General features: G+C 38.3%; 1 protein-coding gene across 6 annotated transcripts in view; it reads right to left on the reverse strand.

Annotated features, from left to right (window-relative positions):
* Nucleotides 1–21,892, reverse strand: part of ZNF143 (zinc finger protein 143) — a 66,302-nt gene that overhangs the window by 28,470 nt on the left and 15,940 nt on the right. For 2 of the 6 annotated variants that reach the window (XM_055548675.1, XM_055548670.1), the window contains exons 2-10: nt 19,127–19,241; nt 18,714–18,806; nt 17,793–17,876; nt 17,182–17,265; nt 15,754–15,950; nt 14,890–14,964; nt 3,531–3,650; nt 2,246–2,321; nt 1,421–1,546 (exon numbers count right to left, since the gene is read on the reverse strand). In XM_055548675.1, coding sequence (XP_055404650.1) covers nt 1,421–1,546; nt 2,246–2,321; nt 3,531–3,650; nt 14,890–14,964; nt 15,754–15,950; nt 17,182–17,265; nt 17,793–17,876; nt 18,714–18,806; nt 19,127–19,241 — 970 coding nt within the window. Of the gene's footprint in view, nt 1–1,420; nt 1,547–2,245; nt 2,322–3,530; nt 3,651–14,889; nt 14,965–15,753; nt 15,951–17,181; nt 17,266–17,792; nt 17,877–18,713; nt 18,807–19,126; nt 19,246–21,543; nt 21,588–21,892 lie in introns of all 6 variants that reach the window. The other 4 variants (XM_055548672.1, XM_055548674.1, XM_055548673.1 and 1 more) reach the window with 4 other exon arrangements.

Genomic DNA, 21,892 nt, shown 5'->3' on the forward strand with positions numbered 1-21,892 from the left:
AAAACACAAAGGGAAATACATTAAATGGTGCAAAAATACACAGATAATTAAAATGTCTTATACTTCAATTCTGCTTAGGATCATTCATGCTCAGACTCTATAGCCTTTTTGTATTGAGTTTCCCTTTGTTTTTCTTGTTTTATTTTTTTCTGCAAACAGCATTGTCTACTCCAAACGTAAATTTACATAGGAAAACCTGAATAGTATTCAAAACTCATCCCTGATTACATGACTTTCCAAGACGGGAGTCATCCAGAAAGGCATACTAAAAAATGAACTGAGATAAGCGACAAAGAACTACATATCACAAAGAAATACAAAAGAAAAACAGAGTAAAGCATAAGGATTAAGTTAGAATAGCCTTGGAATCCCTAAAAGCTTATCTCCTCCTTTATTTATTCTATAACACTTAAAGAAAAAAATTTTTGGTCTTTTTAAAATCTAGTGTCTCATACATAATATGCATTAAAAATACTCACTGAATATATTATTATTCTCAGGAGCTTAGAAACACCTGCCTTTCATATAACAATAAGAGCATGAATAGAACCAGGGACCTACAGCTTTGTTCCTGAACACTGTAAAGCCAATCTGGAATCATATTTGAACTAAAAGTTAAACACTGATAATGGGAAGAATCCTCCATGAAAATTTGCTAAACTATCTCAGAATACTTAGAAATATCTGGGGACAAAGTGATAAGATTACATTTAAAACGTCTGCAGTAAAATCTCAAACTAAATGACCTTATGCTATCAATATATTACTTAGTCAACAGCTTATACCAGCATCTCTTATCAACAGTTTCTGAAAGTCTTCCAACTCTAATCCAAAGCAAATAATTACCTTTATAACACCAATCAGCAAATAATCAAATATAAGGAGAGGAGGGAAGGGGAAGGAAGATTTGAACAAAGTACCCCGTAGGAAAAGGAGAGAAGGAATTTAAAGGGTAGGAAAAATGATCACAAGAAAGGAACAAGCCTTTCTTTCTGCGGGACTGTAAGGACGTCAGATTCTTTTCTTTTTATAGGAGCAGCTTAAAGCAGGAGAAGCCATGCTAAACTGAGAAGAAATTGAGTGCCTTAGGTTCTGGTCTCAGTTGGGCTACTAAGCAGACATATAATCCTAGGTACATAAGCCTGTTGCTCAGATAATTCCTGAAAACTGAGAGGGTTGGCGGTCTAGGGCCACTGCTCATCTTTTGGAACACGGAACCCACTGAGAATCTAACAATGTTACAGGCCCTCATCCTGGAAAAAACAGACCTGCACAAATGGCAGACTACATGGAGTTTCATGAGTTTAAGCGAAGCCCTTGATACTGACTCCCTGAAGCGCTTCCAGAAACCACTTCCCCAAGAGCCTCCCTGCAGATGAAGAACTCCTGGCCTAGATAGAGTATTTCTTCACACCAGTACCTGTATGAGTTCTGATATGTTTTTGTAGATCTCCTGAAGTTTTGAAGGATTTGGTACAATTGTCTTCTGAACACCGATATGGCTTTTCTCCTGTATGAGTTCTGACATGACTTTTTAATCCGTAACCTTTAAGAAAAATTTAAAAGAAATTTAATTATACCAGATTCCTGTAAGCATGCCCACTGAGATTAAGCTATTGAAAAGTACAGTAAACACCAAGGATATAATAGGCAAACACAACAGAATAACTATTAAACAGGTACTAGAGCATGACAGATCAGGACTGTCCTGCTGAAAATTCAACAGTTTCATCTCTGACTAGAAGAGACTGTGTGTTTCTTTTTTTAAAGTTTCCCCATCTTATTACATCTGCATTACTCATACTCCAAAATCTTGAAGCAGAATGGAGGCATGGAGTGAAGAACAGGGCGGAAGTCAGGAGTCCGGGCACCAGTCCTGGCCCTGCTGCATGTGTCCCAGGGCAGGACCCATCCCACTGCTAAGCCCCAGATCATGGTTCCCCTCAGAGTCTGTCCTAATGTTAAACTCTGAGTCAGTGTTAATTCTCAGCTTTTGTGTTTCTTGCTAAAAGAAAGTAGTGTGTGGAGTGAAATATGAACACAGTAGGCAGAAACAGGTCTGAGGAGAAAAATGAGAACACAAAGAGAACAGACCAAGTGGGACAAAAGGAAGAAAGGGAGAGACTGGAAAACTAGTCACTGCACGCCCACTAATTCAGACCAAGGCAGGCGGTCAGTTCCTTCCTCTAACCTGTCTCTGCTTGACTCCCGAGTGGAACCAATAAACATAACTCGAAGTTTTTACCTGTTGCAAATGCTTTCCCACAGCCTGCATGCTCACACTGGTAAGGCCGGTCTCCTGTGTGTGACCGCTCATGGACCTGTCATTAAAACAAAAGCATGAGTCTGTTTCCTCGAGGCATTCTGCAGGTAGATGGTCTCCACAAAGACTTCCTCCTTGCCCCCAACTGCTGAATTATTTTGTTGCTTGTATATTATTTTTGAAAGACAGAAGATAACTTTTCTCAAAAACTACTAATTCTCAATATAGACCAAATGCTATATGTTAAGATGTACTCATTTTAAGTAAGGAACAGGAATATTGGAGGTGTGAGCTTTTCTAGACTGCTCAAAGGTGTCTGTATGGAACATATACCTATTGAGAGCGAGTACAAGGAGACACTACACAACATAAAGTTAAGAGTGTGGAGGCTGCTGCTACAGGGGCCTTGATCTGAAGCAAGGCTTCACCACTGACTGGTGGTGTGACTGTGGCATCTGCCTTCTCTCAGCCTCCAAGTTCTCTCTGTAAAATGGGGGCATAATAGTACCTACCAGAGAGGGCTGCTGTGACAAATGGATACTCATGACGATGCCCAATATTTACTGAACCTGTACCACTTGCCAGGCCATTCTCTTCAGTACTTTACAGGCACAGAATTAACTTACTTAATTCTTACAGCTACTCATTGAGGGAGGTATATAATCTCTATGGTCTAATATTACAGATAAGGAAGATGAGGTACTAAAAGGTCAAGTAACATGTCAAGGTTACATACTGATAGGCAGCAGAGATGGGCTCTGGGGCTGCTATTCCAAATATGCTAAATGCACACTTCCTGACACACTGTAAGTTATTCAATAAAAGCTAGATATTATTTTTTTGGGTGATGATATATTATATTAGCTTCAATCAAAATACTTGGCCTATGTATGTGACAGACAGGACAATCAACACCAACTTTTGCTGGATTGCAGCAAATCACTGTTAACGGAGTGATTATATCCACATCTCCCATATAATTACATAAATTTCACATGAGAAAAATTTCTTCAAATATGTAGAGTACCTATCATATGCTATGACACATGCTGGACACAAGGGAGACAAAGACGAAGAAAGCATAGTCCTAGTCCTCAAAGAGTTTATTTCTAAAATCTGCATAGGTTTTTGTGTGTATATGAGTGTGAGCATTTGTATCTTGATAGGTGGGGGAGAACAATGGTGTCTGAATGCTACAAGTACATCAAGTTGGCGTTTAATGTCCTAGGTATCCTCATAACTAGACACAGCCTTCCTTCGTACATACCTTCAGATGGTGAGCTGTTGTATACAATTTTCCACATCCATCATAGCCACATCGAAAGGCCTTCTCTCCACTCTGTTGAGATTTAGCAGTTACTCTTGTTGCATGTCCTTGTAAGACAATCTAGAGGAAACCAAAAGTACAATTTAAAGTATTTACACAGAAATAAAGTAGATGAAGTTACAGTTTTCAGAAAAAAAAAAAAAAGATAAAATGTGGATTTCCAGACTCAGGTTCCAGACTCAGACAAAGATTCTATCATCCTGAGCCAGTCGGGTTAATTCTGTTATGTGGCTGAAGTCAGCAGCTCTGGAAGAAGTCAACAGGAGATCCACAAGGGGGCGTAATCAGCACTCAGAGATTGGAAACTGAAAACAAGCCAGGCAGCATACATTGGTCCACTGTATGCAGCTGTTCCTTGACATATTCCAATAAGTGTGTGTGTATTTTTAAAAATATTTAAAAATTCTGAAATTTTAAAAATGATATAATATATATAATAATAATATTTTTGGAAATATAATGTGCTAAGTCACTTCAGTCATGTCCTACTCTTTGCAACTCCATGGACTGTAGCCCACCAGGCTCCTCTGTCTATGGGATTCCTGAGGTAAGAATACTGGAATGGAGTGTCATTTCCTTCTCCATTAAAATATAGTATATATATAAAATAATGCTTTAAAAAATATATATATATATAAGAGTACATATGTTCTAAAAACAATGTAAAAGTCATTTTCAATTTCAAAACCAATGAAAAAGCAGGGGTTAGATCATCTGAGTCACCTGTGGGAGACATGAGAATCCATATGATGCTAGTCTGTGGGGGAAAAAATGGCTCAGATGGTAAAGAATCTGCCTGCAACACAGGAGAGAGACCCGGGTTCAATCTCTGGGTCAGGAAGATCCCCTGGAGAAGAGAATGGCTACCCACTCCAGTATTCTTGCTAGGGAATTCCATGGACAGAGGAGACTGGCAGGCTACAGTCCATGGGGTTGCAAAGAGTTGGACACAACCAAGCAACTAACACTTTCACACTATCACTTTAGAAGATCACTTCTCTGGAATTTCCCTGGTGGCCCAAGATGGTAAAGCGTCTGTCTACAATGTGGGAAGACCTGGGCTCGATTCCTGGGTCAGGAAGTTCCCTGGAGAAGGAAATGGCAACCCACTCCAGTACTCTTCCCTAGAAAATCCCATGGACGGAGGAGTCTGGTATCCATGGGGTTGCAAAGAGTCGGACATGACTGAGCGACTTCACTTTCACTTTCTCTGGAAATGAACACCCTAAGACTTTAAATAATTGCATTGATGTTACAGGTTTCTTTGGAGAAGGAAATGGCAACCCACTCCAGTATTCTTGCCTGGGAAATTCCATGGACAGAGGAGCCTGGTGGGCTACAGTCCATTGCATTGTTACGAGTCAGATACAACTTTGCAACTAAATTGCCACAGAGGTTTTTTAAAGATGATGACCTATTTTAGAAATTAAGTTACCATGAAACGTGAAGACATGACTTTCTACTTTGTGGGCATGTAGTGACGGTGCTGCCACATCCTATCTGTGCAGATTGTCGTGCTTGGCTCAAAAATAACTCTGCCAAAAGCTGTTTTATATTGTAAAGATTTCAAAATAATGGAGCAAATATCATCATGACTGATGAGATACAACAGATGCTAAAAGCTGACAGAGAAATCTGAAAATAAAAGACACAACAAAGTGAAACAGATGACTCTACTGGCCTTTTTTCAAAGAGCTGTTAGAATCTCTTTGTTTCTATTAAAGAGAACTCTCGGTTCCAAAAGAGGTTCTGTCATACCCCCTATCACTTGCACATCAACATGGGAGTTTTTGGTAAATAAAAATTCCATATTTTCAATTGCCTGGTGCTTTTTATTCCTATTCTTTTTTCTTTCTTTCTTTTTTTTAAATATTTATAAACCCTGTGTCGAAGGAAATGAATATGCTTCATGGAATCTGATTCTGGTATCAGAACTGATAAAAATTAATTTTATTTATATTGCTAAATATTTAAGCTTCTAAATAATGAGTGTTTCCTCCATCTTCAGGTTTCACCTAGATATTTTTAAAAATCTGACAACACTATGATTTAATATATTTCATTTATTCACAGGATATATTTACATTAAATAAAGTTTTCTAGGGTAGATAATTTTAAAAATTTATTTACCATGCTGTAAAGGACAAAACAACTTTTAAAAATCATTCTGCTGTTTTGGAATGGAGCTGTCTAAACTTTGGGAATGGTCAGGTCCTCATCATTCTAAGTGGGAATGGCAGGTCTTCATCATTCTGAGCAATGATCCACTACAGCAATACACACTTAAATGGTGGTGGGTGGGAAGTGAGGGTTGGGGGGTGGGAGTGTGGAGGAGCTACAAGGGTTGGGGGGACAGAGAGAGCCCCGCATTAGAGGATAACAGTACAGAAGGTGTGGTACGGTCTTTACAAAACAGACACGGATGGCTATACAGAGTCTGTCTTAGGCTTTTCCCTGTAACTGTTAAATCAGTTACAAAACAAGCAGTGGGAGAGGGAAGGATAGGTTGAGATGTATGGAAAGAGTAACATGGAAACTTACATTACCATGTGTAAAATAGATAGCCAACGGGAATTTGCTGCTATATGGCTCAGGAAACTCAAACAGGGGCTCTGTATCAACCTAGAGGGGTGGGATGGGGAGGGAGATGCGAGGGAGGCTCAAAAGGGAGGGGATACATGGATACCTATGGCTGATTCATGTTGAGGTTTGACAGAAAACAGCTAAATTCTGTAAAGTAATTATCCTCCAATAAAAAATAAATAAATAAATAATAGGGGGGAAAAAAAAGGAAAAACAAGCAGTGGATCTCAGTGTTATTGCTGAATTACAAGCTAGTAATTATCTATGTTCATGTATTGTGGTATATTAATAAATATTGCAGGGCACAATTTTCTAAGTAAAGGTAGGCTTATGTTGTTAAAACATCTAGATAAAATATGGGCACACTTCCTAATGGGTGAAGCTTGAAAGTAAAAAGATATAATTCCACATCTTCTCTGCCTAGGAAATTCCATCCTTCTAAATTCATGATGCCTGTTCTCATCATTCCAAACAGAGCAGATTCTTCAAATCCTCAGCATCTCTGTAATATTTAGCTTGTATCATGGACTTGGCGCTTGATGCTACTGTCTTATTTTAAAGAATTTATATTTCCTTTTCTTCCCTATTAGCCTAGCAGTTCCTCAATGTCAAAATCTATATCACATATGCCATCATACCTCACTGCTGCTGCTGCTGCTAAGTCGCTTCAGTCATGTCCGACTCTTTGCGACCCCATAGACGGCAGCCCACCAGGCTCCGCCATCCCTGGGATTCCCCAGGCAAGAACACTGGAGTGGGTTGCCATTTCCTTCTCCAATGCATGAAAGTGAAATTGCTCAGTCGTGTCCGACTCTTTGTGACCCCATGGACTGCAGCCCACCAGGCTCCTCCATCCATGGGATTTTCCAGGCAAGAGTACTGGAGTGGGGTGCCATTGCCTTCTCCGGTCATTACTCACAGTGCTAGCTAAAGGGTTTATGCCACTAACTGCTGCTACTGCTGCTAAGTCACTTTAGTCGTGTCCGACTCTGTGCGACCCCGTAGACGGCAGCCCACCAGGCTCCCCCGTCCCTGGGATTCTCCAGGCAAGGACACTGGAGTGGGTTGCCATTTCCTTCTCCAATGCATGAAAGTGAAAAGTGAAAGTGAAGTCGCTCAGTCGTGTCTGACTCTTAGCGATCCCATGGACTGCAGCCCACCAGGCTCCTCCATCCATGGGATTTTCCAGGCAAGAGTACTGGAGTGGGGTGCCATCGCCTTCTCCGGTCATTACTCACAGTGATAGCTAAAGGGTTTATACCACTAACTATATGAGCATAATTCAAAGGAACTAAAAATCTTTTGGGAGGTGTTAAAAAAGTTCTAGAATTAAAACTGTGGTGATTACTGTTCATCTCTGTGAATCTACTAAAACCACTGAGTTACACACGTTAAACTGGTGAACTGTATAGTACGTGAAATATATATTAGTAAAATTAAAAGGAAATAAATGGTAATTTGAATAAGAAAATTTCTCTTATTTGCAAGAACCAGAAGAGTCTCTATGAATCCCTTAAAAAGTAACTATTATTTTTAAAATTTCACTATTATTTTTTCTGATTTTAACAGTAACACATACACTGGGCGAATTTGGTTACCACAGCAAAGAGTAAAGAGAAAAGTTCAAGTGAGCTGTAATTCCAGCATGCAAAAAATAACTGTTAATATCTTGGTTTGTTTCTACTTAGCATTTTTTAAATATATATATGTTATATATATATTAGTGTATAAGTTTTATTTTAGCAGAACTGGAACTAAGCTTTACACAAATTCTAAAGGCAGAAATTAATTGAACATGGGACTCCACATCATGAGAAGAGAGTTCTTGCTGTTTCCTTCTCTTCCTTTCTAAAAGCACCAAGTTTATCATCTCCCAGGTCTGAAAGATTAAGCCCAACAGCCCACACCTTCAGACCAGGTGGTGGCAGCGGTTTATTCTGGAAAGGCCCAGACCTGAATCTTTTCTGTTATTCTCTCCTAGGACAAGTTTTAATTCTGGCATGAAACAGATTATCAGAGGTTTGGCATTTAATTTAATTAAGCCAAAACAATGAAGTTAAGACTGAACTTAAAACCTGTTAGGAGGATTCAAAATGTTTTCCAAAAATGTACTTGTTTCTGCTCTTATCCTAACGTCCACAGCTCAGGGGTGGTGACATAAGGGGCAGAAGTTCCAGTTTCGGAAGAACTACTGAGAACTCCAAGTCTCTGTCAGCATGGCAGAAGTGAGGCTGAAAACAGAATTTCTTATTTCTAAACCAACTGAAGTCACTAACATTGACATATTATGAGAATTATTAGTAAGCGCTATTTGCAACAGAACTATTTCCACTAGTAGCTCTAATTATCCAAAACTGACCTGGCATAAAGGCATTCTTGCAAAATACAGTAGGATGAGTACCCATAGCAACACCAACTAGCAAAAGGAACCTCTTAAAAGAAAACCATTGAAATAGCAATGCAATATAACATACAATGGACTTCCTAGGTGGCTCAGTGGTAAAGAATCTGCCTGCCAAGCAGGAAACTCGGGTTCAATCCCAGGGTCAGGAAGATCTCCTGGAGAATGGCAACCCACTCCAGTATTTTTGCCTGGAGAATTCCATAGACAGAGAAGACTGGCCGGCTATATTCCATGGGGTTGCAAAGAGTTAGACATGACTCAGAGACTCAACAACAACACCTGGAAAAATCTCCAAATAGCCAAAGAACACACAGTCAAAAACCTTTTTTATCTCCATGTATAGAATGTTTGAATGGAATGGGAAGCCTCTCCTTTTTTACTGGAAATGTTTCCTTATAAAACCCTTTATCTCTCAATCCCAACCAACATTTATCTTTTCAGTTCTCAAACTATTTTATTCTTTTTGGAACTTGCTTTATGTCTACCACTCTCTTTTATCCTATTTCCATACTAACTTCCCTTTCCACCCACTTCTGACTCCACCATGGCAGAAGTTCTGAAATAATAAATGTTTGACAAATGACTGGTTAAGTACCTACTTCAACAACAATAAATGATATGGCCCCTGCCTTGGTAGGGCTCTCAGTCTAGCTAGTTAAACTGTCCTATAAATGAAGGACAATAATAAAATATAATAATTGCTATCACGGCAGTCCACTCAAAGTTCTAGAGGGACAAAATTCAAAAGTTGGGAGAATTGTAGGTTAGGGCAAGCTGTCTACAGAAAAAATCTGGAGGCTGAAAAAGAGGGGTGGGCAGAACAGTCCACGCAGTAGGAATAGTATCACCAAAAGTATGAAAGTGTGTCTGGAAGAAATGGAAACTTAATATAAGAACATTGTATCTATATAATAGAATTAATACCATAAAAAAGAAAGGGAAGTTTAGGCCCATATTTGGAAGAGTTTTAGGTGTCATTCTGAAGTACAAACCTAGATAATGAAAGTAAAAGATACAAAAAATTTAAAGCAAGGGATTGACCAAGATCAGCTCTGTGTTTCAAAAGAGAAAACTGGCAATGATGCACAACGCAGTGAAAGACAAAAGAGGCAAGGAGACCAACACAAGTTTGTATAATCGTAACCATGGAGTGATGAAAACCAACCCAGGACAACTGACTAATGGAACAGAATACAACACATGATTCTGCGGATATTTCAAGGACAAAAATGGACAGAATTCAAAATTCAAAAGCTAAATTAATAAACTAGGCTTAGGTATTTAAGTGGTCCTTGTAAAAAGGAAAACCACCTGATGTGTCATCACAAGGGAAATGAGTTGAGGGCCATTCAGAAGCTATTATCAGTGAATACTAATTAGCTTCTAAAACCATTTACAGAAAATGACTTCATTACTATTTTATGCTTAATGTATGTTCTGAGAATTAAGAGATAACCTTAGCTCTGTCATAAATTCACTATGTGACCTTGTGCAAGTTATGTAGGGCCTATTTGCTTATCTGTGTAAAGAACATATTATGGCTGATTCATGTTGATGTATGGAAAAAACCAATATAACACTGTAAAGTAATAAATAAGTTTTTAAAAGGAACATATTATGTGAAATCAGTGGTATTTTTCCTTTCTTAAACATTTTTTTAAGGAGTCAAACTCCTTTGTCAGATGAAATCTCACACAGCATTCATTTACACAGTGTAAATCAGATAAATGCATTCTGGCTGGGGTCAGCAGAGTTTATGTAGTTGTAGAGTGATAGACATAGGACAGAGAATAACTGGTACCTTTTGCTGCCTCGTTCAGTAAAATTCAATTTACAATAATGCCCTAATGCACACGGCAGATACAGTTTTTATTTTTTGCTGTATATAAACTTGCATATTAGGATGTAAATATATTCCTTGGGAGAACAAAATGAAAGTAACCAGAAATATTTTTTAAAGTATGTTCTCTTTCAAGAAAGGAATACTAGAAGTACGGCAACAGAGGGACCTTTAGGGAACCATGGGACATGTCGGCATTGACAGGAAGACTTTAAAAAAACAAAAAAAATCTTCACTGGTTTTATACAAAGAATACTACAAGGTAGTGGTCCTTCGGTTTTTAAAAAAATTTATTGAAGGACAGTTGATTTACAATGCTGCATTAATTTCTGCTGTACAGCAAAAGTGATTCAGTTATACATATTGGGTTGGCCAAAAAGCTTGTTCAGTTTTTTCCATACACTGTAACTAAAAACCTGAATGAACTTTCTGGCCAACCCTATATCTATATTTTTTTCCATTATGATTTATCACAGGATAATGAACATAGTTCCCCATGCTAAAGCAGGACCTTGTTTATCCAGGTCCTTCACTTTTTATTTTTATGTCTCTTTATTTTTAGATATCTAAATATAAACATGAAACCATGATTACTTAAAAAAAAAAGTATACATTAGCTATCTGTAGAGTAAGATATGGTCTTCATTTGGGTTTTTTTTTCTTTATATGTCTCTGATTTAAAAAAAAAACCCACTAAAAATAATATATATATTTTTAAATCCTGGGTTCTATCCCAGACCTACCAATAGAATCTCTGGAAGTTGGTCTTGGGTTATTTTGCAAAAGTCCCACAGCTCAAACTCATGCTGGCCTTTGATTAATAACCAGTGATCTAATACATTCCTTTAGGAATGAAAAAAAGAGCCTAAGAAAAGCAAGGTTCACTTGCTCAAGTTCACACAGCTAGACAAAAGTACTGAACATACGTATGTTTGGTTTTTTTTTTTCGGCTGCCCTGCACAGCATATGGGATCTTAGTTTCCCAACCAGGAATCACTTCTGTGCCCTTGCCCTGAAAGTGGGAAACTCCCCAGAAAATATATATGAAATGTGATCCACATTCAAACTGTCTATACTAAATGAGTTTTGCGATAATTATCCAACCCATGTTCTGGGAGAATCTGCCACCCTAGCCATAGACCTTGATAATCACGGAAGATGGCATACCTAAGACTGACCAATGAGGTATATGGCCTGGCTTAAAAAGTCAAGCTGAGTCCACAAATTCTCCAGGGAAATCTTGACTTGCTTGTGGGTAGTAAACCTGAGAAAGCATGGCTGTGGTGAAACCAAATGCACACTCAATGAAGATGCAGAGGAAGCCTGTCTGCAGAGAAAAGAAGGGAGCAGAGATGCCATGGAAGAGGGCAGAAGAAGGAAAAAGGAGGAGTGATATCAGCCTCCAGTCCTGATTCCTTTGCAATTCTGGTTCCTGTGAAGTATAGCTGTTCAGCAGTTCCAATTCTTAGTTTCTTATAAAATACATTCTTCTGACAACGTATCTCTTTTTTTCTTGAGCTAGATTGATGGGCCTTTTGTGTTAACTAGTTATTAGAGCTTTGATTGATTAAAACCACCAAGTCAGAGAATTTCCTGGCAGTCCAGTGGTTAGGACTTGGCTCTCTCACTGCAGGGGCCCTGGGTTCAATCCCTGGTAGGGAACTAAGATTCCACAAATTCCATGGTGTGGCTTAAAACAAACAAAAAGCTGTCAAGCCATAGGACTTTGATCTCCAATATAAATAAAACTGGTTTTTAATGAAGTCAAAACTGATGGAAACCATGAACAAGGGCCTTGGGTTCTTATAGAACATGTAAAGGCATCAACAATGTTGCATAATGCTTATACATATACAAATTATGTTCTTATGTATTACCTAAAACACTAATCAAATGAAACTCGGAGAAGGCAATGGCATCCCACTCCAGTACTCTTGCCTGGAAAATCCCATGGATGGAGGAGCCTGGTAGGCTGCACTCCATGGGGTCACTAGGAGTTGGACACGACTGAGCGACTTCACTTTCATCTTTCACTTTCATGCATTGGAGAAGGAAATGGCAACCCATTCCAGTGTTCTTGCCTGGAGAATCCCAGGGACGGGGGAGCCTGGTGGGCTGCCATCTATGGGGTCACACAGAGTCGGACACAACTGAGGCAACTTAGCAGCAGCAACCCTATGAGATGAGTAAAGCAAAGGCTATTACTCTCATTTAGCTAATAAGAAATCTCAGATACAAAAAAATTAAGTCATTTGCTCACAGTCACATAGCTACTACACAGCAGGATGGAAGCTTGACTCAGACTTTTTTTTTTACAAATCACATGCTACTTTAATACCATACTGTTTTCTGCTTAACTAAGGGTGGTGCATCATGAGGGTAATCACAACAGTTATAGCCTCCTCAAAACACATACATCCCATCATCCTTAGAGTTCTTACAACTGAACACATGGACATCTTTAAATAGATGAGTGTTTTCACATTGAGTTCTACTGACATTGTGAACAGAACAATTCTTTATTGAGGTGGGCTTTCCTATGCCTTGCAGGACATCTACCCAGCAGATGCCCGACACCTGTAACAACCAAAACTGTCTTCAGACATTGCCAAACATCCCCTAGGGGCAAAACCACTTTCCCTTGAGGGTAGATGCTTTTAATACTGTAGGTCTTTGCTGTCCTATGAAATCTGATTTCAAGTAAGAGTGTGCTCAGCAGCACAACAAGTATGCTTATGTTATAGGTGAAAGAAAAAGCTCTACACTATAAACATCACAATTAAAAAAAAAAAACTAAAGCTTTAAAACAAGACTATAAAAAAAAATTTATTGTGTTAGGTACAGACCTCTTTAAAGTTCAGCCAGGCACAGAGTTACAACCTCTTAAGCAACTCTGGCAGAATGGCTATAGGACATTTTGACCTTTTACTACCATGTACTTGGCCCTCAACCTCAACTATGGGACACAATTATTTTAAGGGATGGAAGATTCAGAAACTTCTTGTCCAGCTCTTAACAGACATATGAGTCACAAATACAAACCACATATATAATTTAAAATGTTCTAGTAACTACATTCAAAAGTGAAAAGAAATAGGTGAAATTAATTTTAGTGATTATTTATCTAATATATCCAAAACATTATCATTTCAACATGTTGTCAACAGGAGACATTATTAAGAGATATTTTACATTCTTTTTTCATTGGGAGTCTTTGAAATCTGATATTTTAGACTCACAGCACATGCCAGTTGTGACTAGCTACATTTCCTGTGGTCAGTAGCAACAACATGCTCAAGTTAAAAAGTGTGGCCCTCACAACTACTGAGCCTGTGACGTGACTACTGAAGCCCACATGCTGCAACTACCGAAGCCCAATCACCTCGAGCCCGTGTTCCACAACAGAAGAAGCCACCACAATGAGAAGCCTGTGCACCGCGACAGAGTAGGCCCCTCTCACCGCAACTTGTGCAAGCCCACGTGCAGGAATGAAGACCCAGAGCAACCAAAAATTAATAAGTAAATTTTTAACAAGTGTGGTCCTGAAGCAATAACTTTAGGAATTAAATACAATAAAAACTCTTGGAAGAATGAAAAAAAAAATCTGCTATGAGAAAACAGTCAACAAAACATTAGAACTAATCGCTAAGAACAAAAAGGACCAGCATTAAAGCAAGAATACACTACAATGATTATATAAACTCCAAGAATGCCCACTCACACAAACACCTACCCTCAAACAAATACTTTATGTTTTCACATAAATTCAAAACATAATCTTGAATTTTGACTTGTTCAGTTCAGTTCAGTAGGGTTTCCAAAATGCTTCTGTGACTACTCTGTACTCAGTACTTATGGAGGCACTGACTGCTGCTCTAGGCTATTAGCTTGGTAAGGGACAGCCAATGACTGGACCCAAGGTGAGCATCTGAATCAAGGGCAGCCGACCCGTGGCCATCTGCAGCCCAGGAAGGTGTCTGATAGAAGAGGTAGAAACAGCTTTGACCAGAAGGAACAATGATAATTAGCTAGGCTGGACCCTCTCTCTAGAAGTTGAAAAGGGAAGTACTGAAGGAATCAATTATAAGCAAAAGAAACAAAAAGACATAACAACCAAGGTAGCAAAGTTTAATCACAGTAAGGGAGAAGGCCCAGAAAAAGGATTCACAGACTGCCATGGGTGGGGCAGACAGAAGACCACCTGGTCTCCAAAACTGCCTTGGACTCCAGAACACAGGCTTCATCTGGATTTCTGTGATATTTCTACTTCTTTAGTGCCACTTTCAACCAGATCATGAATTCTGAGACCTGAGGTAGCTGGAGAAAGCTGTTGCTGAAGGCACACTGTTTTTCTTCACTGGTAACAATTTCCCTAAAGAGGTAGTAAGTTCCCAATTCTTGCTTTCATCCTTAGAAGAGTTCAGACATGCTAAGAGAAAGAGATTCAAATATAAAAAAGTAGCCTTACACACCTGCATTTTTTTCTCTTGCTCATTTTCTCCAATTATTCCTGAACCTGTTACACCTTCACTTCCATCAATGGACACCTATAAGGATAAAATAAAGTTAAAAAAATGTTTACATATTGATAACTGTTTAGGCTGGGAGATAAGTACATGGGGATTCTTATTTATTTTTGCGTATGTTTGAAAATTTTCATGATAAAAATTATGGGGGACTTTTAAACTATATAAATGATATAATTTAAATGCAGGGAGAAATCACAGCCCTTCTGATGTAAAACTTAAGATGTTCCCTCACCTTTTCCAATTTCTAATGTCTACTTCATAATTCATAAGCAATTCTATCTATATACCTCATTGTTTCTTCTATGGCACTCATCCTTGAATTTTTTTGTGTGTGAATTACCTGCTACCCATTTCCCTTCTATAAGTTCTTATGTCATTCCTTTATTTTTATTCAAATATTTATACCCTTCATTTCTTTTAGGATAAATGCTGACCTTCTCTTTGATGCTGTCTCATTTTGACTTTGAGATTTCTAGTTTCTTATTTTTTTTTCTTTTAAAGAAAGATAAAGAAGCTGAAGCTCCAGTACTTTAGCCAACTGATATGAAGAGTCGACTGACTGGAAAAGATTCTGATGCAGGGAAAAATTGAGGGCAGGAGGAGAAGGGGGCAAAAGAGGATGAAATGGTTGGATGGCATCACCGACTCAATGGACGTGAGTTTGAGCAAACTCCAGGAGATGGTGAAGGACAGCGAAGCCTGATGTGCTGCTGTCCATGGGGTTGCAGAGTTGGACATGACTTAGTGACTAAATAACAACAAAAGAAGCTCTACCTGGGATGTTCTTGACATTGTAAAATGCTATACCTTTGCTGCGTACTGTTCCAAAGCACTGATGGTGTCGGGGTCAATGGCGGCATCCCCAGTGTGCAGACCTGCCACTGTCCCATCAGCTTGAATTGCCAAGATGGTGTCAGACTGTGGGACTTGCACTGCATGGTGGATGTAAGCTGTGGTGCCATCTTCCAACTGAACTGCCTGTAATGCACTCTGGTCATAACTATCTGAGGGAGTGGAAGAGAATGGCATTAAATTAAAGGTAGTGTGATAAACAATTACATGTTTAAAGTAAGCAGGGAATGAAGTTTTATTGAGCAGCTACTATGAGCAGGGCCCATGTGCTTTATATGTGTATTTCACTCAATCTTCACAATTATTCTCTAAGGTGGGTGTATTTATCACCCTATTGTACAAATGGCAAACTGAGGCTTGAGGAAGTAAAGATACTTTCTTAAGACCCAGGAAATAAAAAAATAACAATTAACAGTCAAAAGCATTATGCAGAGAAACTAGGATCTGAACTTATGTCAGTATGACTCCATGTTTTTTTTTCCCTCTATATAACCGTACCAAGATGCACACAGCATTGTTAAATAATAAATCTAGCCAATTACAGTGACCCTGTGATCAACTTCTACTGCTAAAGAAAAAAAAGTCAGAGTTTACTTTCCCTCAACTTTAATAAATTTACTTACAAATAAAAATATTCTAAATTTTTAAAAGTTTCTTTTGTTGATTTCACAACTAAACAGTCTTTAAAACATTTACAATCATTCTATAATAAAATATTTTATAAAATAATAACAATAATATTTATTGAGCATTTACTTGGTGACAAATATTGTTCCAAGTGCTTTAGATGTTTGTATATTTTGTCTTTACAACTACCCTATGATGGGGGTGTATATTATAATTTTCATTTCAGATGATTAAACTGAAGTACAAAAGGGTAAATAATTTGCTCAAGGGCACACAGTTAAAAGACAGCAGATCCAGACTGGAACCCAGATAGTCTGGCTGCAGAGCTGTGCTCATTGCTCCTATGCATTTCACCTCAATCCCCTGGTCTCCCCTATACAAAGTTAATACTCATAAACATTTTGCCATATTTACTTTAAATAGTTTTAAAATTTTTATTTAGTTTTAAGGACCAACCCAAGGGGCAAAGGACCTTGCTAAAGACAGTACATTTAAAAGGAAAAAAAAATCCACAATTTAGCTTTCAAATGTTTTAATTTCATATTTTAAAAGCAGCCTCTATTTGAAGTCTTTCCAGGAATCCAAACTGCTACTGGACCATTATGAGAGTTATATTAGACTGTGCCAAAATCTGCCATCTTATATTTGAGAGAATTCTTCTTTTACATAACACCATTTCAGCAACTAAATAAAGGTCTTATTTTTCCCACACCCCACTTCTCCCTTGTTTTATTCAAATGTTCAGAGCTAATTTACCTTTGGAGGTATGGTGAATAAATGCTGTCGTTCCATCTTCTAACTGCACTGCTTGCCCATCCTCTAAACGCAAACTGTCCCCTGCTCAAAAACAATGCTTACATTTAGATCCCATGTTATCCAAGTATATGCTGATAGTTCAGCAGCAACAGAGTCAATAAACCGTTAAATACATCATACAAACCTACGCTTGCTTTAAGGATACTTGAATATAAATAATTTCAGCAAAGCTGCTCTAAGTAAGTGTTTAAAGGTAAAAAGATATTTACAATACCTGAAAAATATATACCAGGGGATAAGGAGAATTGAAAGAAGGGAAAAGAAAGAAGAAAATAAGAAGACATGTAGGATTTAGCTCAACTAATAGAAATATTCACTTAAAACTGTTGCCATTTATCTCCAGAGTACAGTCTAGTAACTTCTTTTCTATTATGTCTAAGAGAAAGTCTCAAGTTAAAATAGTCTTTAGATCCTCTCTTTGACATCTACCCATCTCTCCTTTCAGAAGGAGGACTAGAGATCAGGACCAAGTTAAAGTAGTAAGAGGCAGCTGGAGGCAGAAAATACTGAAGTATGAGAATCAGGAAGGTGAGTGAGTATCAAATACTTACTAGTTTTAGGTATGGGTACATGTTGAACATAGGCAGCAGAACCATCCTCCAACTGAATGACCTGACCATCTATGAGTTTTCCATCTAGAAACAAAAGATTTAAGCCAATAAATGAGCACAAGCAAAAAATTTCAACTTCATACAATTTCAAAATGATATCAACTATAAAAACATACACTACTTAAGATCATGTTCATCTTTCTTCTTCCCTCAGTGTTCTGAGGCAATTCAATAACACATCCAGTGATCCTACAGAAAGCAGAAAAGCCTCCCTCAGCCATCCTTCCTTCCCTCCAACTTTCAATTAGTTCAAGAGGAAGAGTGGCTCATCATAGCAAGTGACATGAGTCAAACCTCCATATACCTTTCAGAGCCACTTAGGAATAGGGACCCTGACCACAGCAAAGCTGAAACTGGGAAGACAGAGAGATACATCAGTGCATGCAAGGCTAGTTGTCATTCTTATCCTTGGGGGCTACAAGTCCCTTGACTATGCATACATATGCTCTGCAGGTTTCCATAAAAACAAGAAATTTGAGAACTAGGCTATTTCTTGGCACAAAGTAAACACTGATTTAGAAACAATGTTATAAAAGCAAAACCAAATGTCTATTTTTATGCATATTTTGTAAAAACATTAAATAGTAATTTAAAGTGATAAAGGTCTTACTGATAATAGGTCAAGGACACTAACCCTCTCCCTTTCCTCACTACTTCTGATAGAGTATGTTCCAAATATCTCAAAAGGTTTCCTCAAATTATCAAAACAAAATTTAAGTTAAATTGAAATGACTTAAAATTACCACATGCAATATACAGTGTCTTTAGGAGGGGTTAGGAAAAAGTATAATTGCTAGGTATTCCAACTCTGAGGTTATGAATTGCTGGTAATAACCAATGGGCTGTATATGAAGCACATACCTTTAGAATTGTGCTGTATATAAGCAGTAGAACCATCTGCAAGTGTTACTGCTTGTAGGCTTACACCTTCCATGTTTTCTAAATTGTCACCATCTATTACAAAACAAAAGTTATTTTCTTTAAATAACTATCATATGTGCGTGCTGTTTAAGTTTTTAAGTAAAAATTAATCAAAAGGCAGATTGCTTAACTTAGACTCAAGTGGACTTTCTTAAAGCATTTACAAAAAAATATTTCTACACCCTACTGTACCCACCATCCACACCAAGGTAAAAATGCTCATAAAAAGGCTTAGCTTTGTGTTGCCTTTAGCTAAGGGAGGAGGAACAAAGTAATCACAGTTGTGAGTTTCCATTTTCCCTTAAGATAAATATTTCCAAACCCACACGATCCCTTCAAATAAAACTGCTCACCTGCCACAGTTACTGCCTCTGTCAGACACAGGGTAACATGTTGAGCCTCCATTCCTCCTCCAGGAAACTCTGCCATTCCCTGAGAATCTCGATTTATCTGGGCTAACAACATTTTCTACCTTGAAGAAAAATGCAGGCATTAAGAACAAAAAACAATGTATTTACGAAATAAAATCTACAGAGACTATTTATGAACTATAAAAAACTGCTAAGGAAGTTAAAGAGTGTTTTGAAATAAGCTGAAATTTCACTTAATATGCAGGGTAAGAGTATTAGCTGAAAGTCCAGAGCATGCTTTTAATAATTCATCAGAAAATTACTGAACACACTGACAAGTCTTGCCCATCAGTTCTGTACCATGTCTAAAATTCCTGTAAAACCCAACATTCCTTGGGTTTAACATGTTGAATATTCCCCCTTAGAATCCATGAATGTACTGAGTCCATTCTGTTGACAATCTTCAGAAATCTATCCTGAATCTGGCCACTTCTCACAAGCTTCACCATCACCTCCCTGATTCAAGCCACTACCATCTCTTTCCCTGAGATGTTACTGCAACAGCATAGTAATGGGTCTCCCTGCTTCTACTGTGACCTCCTTCACAGTCTCCTATCAACACGGCAATCAGACTGCCCTTTCTGAAGGGAAAAGTTAGATCTTGTCTCTCTTCTCAAAACTCTCTGATGATTTCTCATCAAAGTAAAGCCAAAAGTCCTTATGCTCGCCTGTGAGGCCAATGGTCTTGCCCCCATTTTCTACTGCTCTACATCTCACTCATTCCATTTCAGCCACGCTGGTGCCCTTGCTTTCCCTCTAACATAGTGGATGCTCTGCTGCCTCAGGACCTTTACATTTGATGTTCCTTCTGCTTGAAACAGCCTTCCTGGTATCTTCATTATTACTCTCTCGTCTTCTTCCAGTCTTTGTTCAACGGCACCTCAACGAGAGCTTCCTTATTTACCTCACTGCAAACTGTATCACCAACCCTCAATGATGATACACTCTATCCTTCTCCCTTCCTTTATACTTCCGCACAGTACTAATAAATGGACACTACATGTATTTACTTATTTTGTTTGTTTCTTATCTATTTCTCCCTCTACTAGCATGGACAGGGACTGTCATCTGCTCTCTGCTGACTCAAGTGCCTACAAAGTACCTGGCACATAGTACACAATAGGTGCTGAATAAATGGATGCACGAATGGCCCTTTAACCAATCTTCACCGTAACCCCATCTCCCTTTTCCCACCTCCAGGTCTCATAACTTCTGTGGGCCCTGAGTTGTCTCTAACAGAAGTTGGGATAATTTAGCTGCCTTAAGCCAGGGAACTGGACCAGAGCATCTCTTGAGGACCTTTTCAGGTCTAAAGATCTAATTTCAGCTGTCAATATTTAAAAGGGAAATATACAGATATTAGTAATATTTTACACTTATATTTATGTTTAGGACTAGAAGATTTTCATTTTATAAACACTATAAACTGCACCTTCTTTGGATTAAAGCCAAAGACTATGGTTTAGACTCACAAAAAGCCAGTCAAGGGCTGACTTCTCAGGGATTCCTGAAGTATTTATAATCTATATCTGTTTAGAAAGCAGATGGAAACTTCAATTATTTCCTTGCTACTTCTAAGGACTAACAGAGAAGCCTCAAAGTAATAATGGTACTCTGCTCCCTGAGTTTAAGACTGGGACAGGCTCATTTTCAGAACAAGTACAGTCACTATATAACAGAAATAAGACAAGGAAATGGAAGGGAAAGCACCTATAAAAATGTAGTAAGTACTACATGATTTTTACAGTATACATCTAGAAAGTGAATTTTGAAAAAGGCAGATTACAAGTTAATTAGGGTCATAATATCAAAAAACGTCCATTTGACCATAACTCAAGCATTTGTCCTTTTCAATTATTTATAAATCTCCAAATTACTACATCAACAGGTAACTGATAAAGTTCTTTCTTGTCTGAAAGCTGGTCAAGTGTTACATTTCTTTAGGAAGGCTTCAGCACCTATAGTTTCTATCCTAATTGAAAAAAATCTACATTAACTCAAAGATGAAGAGTCAGCTGATTCCTGGACACAAACTGCTGGCAAATACACTTAGTGGTAAGGGATTCAGAAGAGATCAAATGTGCACTACAACTGCCAGAGATAATAAGTGATGTCAGGTCACAGCCCATCTTATTCTCAAAAAGACTCCGTGATACAACTACTGCCCTTTGTTAGAAAATGATCAAGTGGGGGAAAATATGATAGTGAATAAATGAAATAAGCTAGAGTTAAAAACTCTATAGTTACTCACACCATATTCACATTCATGCCATGATTGTGCATCAACATTTTCAGATAGTGTGTAAATAAGCATGTGAGAAAGGCTTCCCAGGTGGCTCAGTGGTAAAGAATCCACTTACCAATGCAGGAGACGCAGGCTTGATCCCTAGGTTGGGAAGATTCCCTGGGGAAGAAAATGGCAACCCACTTCAGTATTCTTGCCCAGGAAATCCCATGGACAGAGGAGCCTGGCAGGGTTGCAAAGAGTTGGGCACAACTGAGCACGCACACAGAAGCATGTGAGATACACACGAAATCTTCAGAAAGAGCCACCTTGTGAAAGGTAGGCAATTTCCTGTGCTTTAATAATGAAACATGGACCGAAATCAGACACAGGGAGGCTGTGATGGGGCACAACAGGAATCTCAAAGGAAGACATACGTAAAGTAATAAGTTCCTGCCTTTCTGGAAGATGATGATCAATATTAC

The sequence above is a fragment of the Bubalus kerabau genome, chromosome 15, assembly GCF_029407905.1.
Source record: "Bubalus kerabau isolate K-KA32 ecotype Philippines breed swamp buffalo chromosome 15, PCC_UOA_SB_1v2, whole genome shotgun sequence".
NCBI classification, from domain to species: domain Eukaryota; kingdom Metazoa; phylum Chordata; class Mammalia; order Artiodactyla; family Bovidae; genus Bubalus; species Bubalus kerabau.